At 27.4% G+C, this 4,369-nt stretch overlaps 1 protein-coding gene across 2 annotated transcripts; it reads left to right on the forward strand.

Moving 5' to 3' along the window:
* Nucleotides 1-752: 752 nt before the first annotated feature.
* Nucleotides 753-1,351, forward strand: LOC111829726. 2 transcript variants are annotated; one of them, XM_023779718.1, is made up of 3 exons: nucleotides 753-876; nucleotides 994-1,142; nucleotides 1,261-1,351. In XM_023779718.1, the coding sequence occupies exons 1-3, from the start codon at nucleotides 787-789 to the stop codon at nucleotides 1,265-1,267; spliced, it is 246 nt and encodes an 81-aa protein (XP_023635486.1). In that variant the 5' UTR covers nucleotides 753-786; the 3' UTR covers nucleotides 1,268-1,351. The 2 variants fall into 2 exon arrangements, with proteins under 2 accessions (XP_023635486.1, XP_023635485.1); XM_023779717.1 differs by having other exon boundaries at nucleotides 994-1,146; nucleotides 1,261-1,342.
* Nucleotides 1,352-4,369: the final 3,018 nt, after the last annotated feature.

Raw genomic sequence — 4,369 nt, forward strand, 5'->3', positions numbered from 1 at the left:
AAATTATAAAACCAGCAGCAATACATATCTCAGCTAAATTTCGAAATCTTTTTGATTCGGATACGTCGTAAATTTGCAATTTATTATTAACAACATTTTTTCTTTTTCGAATAGTAATATGTAATATATATATATATAACATATTATAAGTTTCAAGAAAATACATTAGAAGGTAAATATGGGCTGTCAACTAGTGCTGTTATAAAGCATATACCGTGTTTTCAAATCTGTATATTATGAAAATTTTCAAAAGAAAAAATTATATAACATATGAAATTTCAACTAAGTAAGAAGGTAATTATGGTTTGTAAAGCATTCATGTTTTCAAATGTAAATTCTCTTAATAATTATGTATTTATAGAAAGTTTAGAAAGATGTATGTTTACATGTCTACTCAAATTACATTTGCAGAATAAAGATTTTGAAAATTTGAGTCGGTGGGTTGATTCAATGGATGAAAAACGATGAAATATATAGAAAGTTAGTAGTAAACTTAATTAGTAGTAAACTTAGTAAATAAGAGTTTCCTAATTGAAAAAGTTGTGGTCTTATTCAAAAAGCAAAAATAAAAATGGTAATATATCAAAGACTTTTGTGCATGGAAACAACATCAACACGGAATACATAACTTAATGCATTTCACCCACTTGACACACACTGCATCTATGATTCTCTATATAAACCAGAGGATCAAACATTAAGAAGAACATAAAAGAGAAGAAGAACAAAGAGAAAAACTAAGTATATAATCATTCTTGTTAAATACTACCAAAGAAATCAAGAAAAATGGTTCTTACAGATGCTCAGATTCTTGAGCTTAAGGCTGACATGGGTCGTATCGAAGAAGTAATAGCGAAACCTGAAAATAAGGATAAGGTAAAAGTGTTTCATTTTGATGATACTCTTATAATCAATTAACAACTTTATATGTATATTTCCATTGTTACCTTCTTTATATAATTCACTAGACGTTTTTTTGTATAAAATATTTAGGATTGGCGTGAAAACAAAGAAGTCAACGACATTGTCACTGAAATTATTGCAAGGTTTGGTTCTGTAGAGAAAGAGGCTGCGATTCTCACGAAGTTTAAGGATGAGATAGATCGTGTAAACGAAGGAAAAACAGACGATGTTGAACTTTTGTCGGTAAAATATATCAATCTAAATGCTCTAAAATTACATATAACAATACATATATGTTATTAATTTCTTTTGGAGTGAATAATTAAAATTGCTATTTGGATTATTGAATTTTTTTAGGATTTGAGCCAGAGAATGCACAAAGCTTTTGAGGAGATAAAGGCTTCCTCTTCTAAATAAAGGAATAAGCAAGCTCCATGGGATGACAAAGTACTAAAGAAGAACAATTAGTAGTAATTTCACAATATTTGTCGTTATTAATATATGTTCATCTATCTTTCCTTTCGTAATTTGTATGATTCTAATATACAATCAATAATAATGAAGTATTTTCTACTAATTTAGATAAAAAGACATAACTACACATCTTTCTTTTATATAAATAAAGAGTAACATGCACTTTGATATATTAAATAAAAACTAATATGTTTTTCCAGTAAGATAACTCGAGATATATATATACTAACCATGAAAACACATAATTAAGGATTATATTTTTTTTTTTTACTTTTTTTTTTCTTTTTCTAATGGGTACTTTCTCTAATTAGGTATAAAAGAGTGGTATTTCAATTTTGATGAGTAAAATTAAACTCTGTATTTAGAAAGTTTATAGAGAGATAATGCATGGGTCACATATATCAAAGAAACCATTCTTCCATTTCTTCCAAACTTAATTGAAATATTTAATTTTATGTATGCTAAGTTAATTTGATATGCTAGAAATCATACAAAAGTAATAAACAATTAGTAAGTTAGGGCAATAGAAAAATCAATTCTGTCCAGTAACGTATTAAGGCACCACGGACGACTAAGTATGTTCAGTGCCTTCTTACAATATTCTTTAATTGTCACGATGCAATTTATTATTCACAAATTAGTAAGATTTTCTAGTAATAAAATAACAAATATATAACACATGCAGATTCAAAGTTCTTCAAAAATTGTACTAATAAAAACGTGGAAAAATACGAAGCTAAAATCCAAGATTCATGTCCATATTGTTCTTCTTCAAGATCGCAATATAATTACACCAACAAACAACTACTATTGGAAATAAATTATAAAAACGTTAAAGACGTGTATGTGTAAATTCATAACAAAAATTTATGAAACATATGAAATGTCAACTAAATAAGAAGGTTATGTTTTGATAAAGCATGACGTGTATTCAAATGTGGAATTCTAAGTATTAGGTATTTGTAGAAAGTTTAAGAAACGTGTATGTGTATATGTCTACGCACATTACATTTTCAGAAATAAAGCTTTTGAAAATTGAGTCGGTAAGTTCATAATGGATGAAAAAGATGAAATATATACAAATTTAGTTGTAAACTTAGTAAATAAGAGTTTCCTAATTGAACAAGTTGTGGTCTTCATCAAAAAGCCAAGTAAAAAAATGGTAATATATCGAAGACTTTGTGTGAAAGAACAACATCAACTTGACACACATTACATCTAATATTCTCTATATAAACCAGAGGATGATCACAACATTATAAAGAACATAAAGAGAAGAAGAGCAAAGAAAACAAATTAGGTCTAAATCTTGCATCACTCTTTTTTTTTAATACTACCAAATTACAAACACAAATCAAGAAATGGGTATTACAGATGCTGAGCTTCTTGAGCTTGAGGCTGAAATGGATCTTGTCGAAGATGCATTGGCACAACATGAGACGAAGGAGAAGGTATAAAAAGTGTTTCATTTTGAAACTCTTATAATTAACCAACAGCTTTATATTTCCATGGTTTTGTGTGTACAAAATATATAATTATGTTTTATTAACTATATTTTTTGTAAAACAATTAGGATTGGGAAATTAAAGTGATCAATAGCTTGATCAGTGTCAGGAGGTTTTATAATGAAGAAAGAGACTCATAAGGAGCTTCTAGCTGAGCTTCACAGTATCAAAGAAGCCAAAACAGTCAATGAAGAACATTTGAAGGTAAAGTATCCATTTAAATGTTCTTAATTATAATTATAACAATGTAAACAATTTATACATAAGTTAAATATTATTTTCTTTTGGAGTGAATAATAAAAAATGCTAATAGGATTATTGAAATTTTTTAGGATTTGATCAAGAAAATACGCAAAGCTATCGTGGAGGAATATGGATTACCCTCTTCTACATAAAGGAAAAAAGCAAGATCGATCATATGAAAAAGTAAAGAGAATTGAATTAATTAGTAGTAATTTTCATTTTATTGTCGTTTATTTTCAACCTTAAAAATCTAATTAAATTTAGGTTTTATTGGAAGAATGAATATGTGGTTTGACATGTCATTTTATCTTTGTTTTCGAAATTTGTAAAATTCTCTATATAAATCTTGAATAATATACAATGTGTTTTTCTCTTCTATTCTTTTTCGATTTCCCTCTTTCATGTAGATGAAATTCCAATTTTCAGATTTTTTTAACTGAACAAATTAAATACACATCTTTCTTTTATATGAATTAAGAGTAACTAATTAACAATTTGTGGTATTAAATAAAAAGTTATACTATGTTTTCCTAGTAATATAACTCGAGGTATATATAAAGTTAGCAAAGGAAGTTGAACTAAAGATGAAAATTCATTAGCAAAGGAACTTTTGGATGAATTGTAGCAAAAAATACCTCAAAATATAGTATAACTTTTTATTTAACGAATCCAATGAATCAAATGAATCCTTTGCTAATGAATAACATGTTAAATAAAATGTTCCTTTGCTAATGAATTGTAGCAAAAAATACCTCAAAATGAAAATGAATTGTAGCAAGCTGGATTCATTATATTCCAACTTCTGGTTAATAGAATATTCAAACATACATGAAACACGTACGATATACAAAGGATCGAGTTCGAGGTTGACCACGTACGATATACATGTGTGACATATTAATAGAATAATTAAAGGCTATCTAACTCTGAGAGTCTTTATTGCCAGACTCAATGATCTTGCATGCGCTTTTGGGTCGACCAATATATATATATACCCTCTCGTAATCTTGGTGCACCTATTGATGGTATTGAATATATTGGAGTTTTGAATGTTTGAGTTTTGAATCATGTTGGATTTCTAAAGAAATAGCGTTGATAAAAACCAAAAATTAAACAAAATCTTATTCCAATGAAATTGTTAAATTGTACATATAAAATAGCATTATAGATCATCAAATTCTATCAACTGTAAAGAACGACTAAATGATTTCACAAAGTTGTTTTATACCATCTTGTACCAATCA

The sequence above is a fragment of the Capsella rubella genome, unplaced genomic scaffold (assembly GCF_000375325.1).
Source record: "Capsella rubella cultivar Monte Gargano unplaced genomic scaffold, Caprub1_0 scaffold_7, whole genome shotgun sequence".
NCBI lineage: Eukaryota > Viridiplantae > Streptophyta > Magnoliopsida > Brassicales > Brassicaceae > Capsella > Capsella rubella.

Coding starts and splice junctions, on each gene's coding strand:
- LOC111829726 (XM_023779717.1), top strand. CDS start 787: ATGGTTCTTACAGATGCTCAGATTCTTGAGCTTAAGGCTGACATGGGT. Junction 877..993: donor AACCTGAAAATAAGGATAAG/GTAAAAGTGTTT, acceptor TAAAATATTTAG/GATTGGCGTGAAAACAAAGA. Junction 1,147..1,260: donor ACGATGTTGAACTTTTGTCG/GTAAAATATATC, acceptor GAATTTTTTTAG/GATTTGAGCCAGAGAATGCA.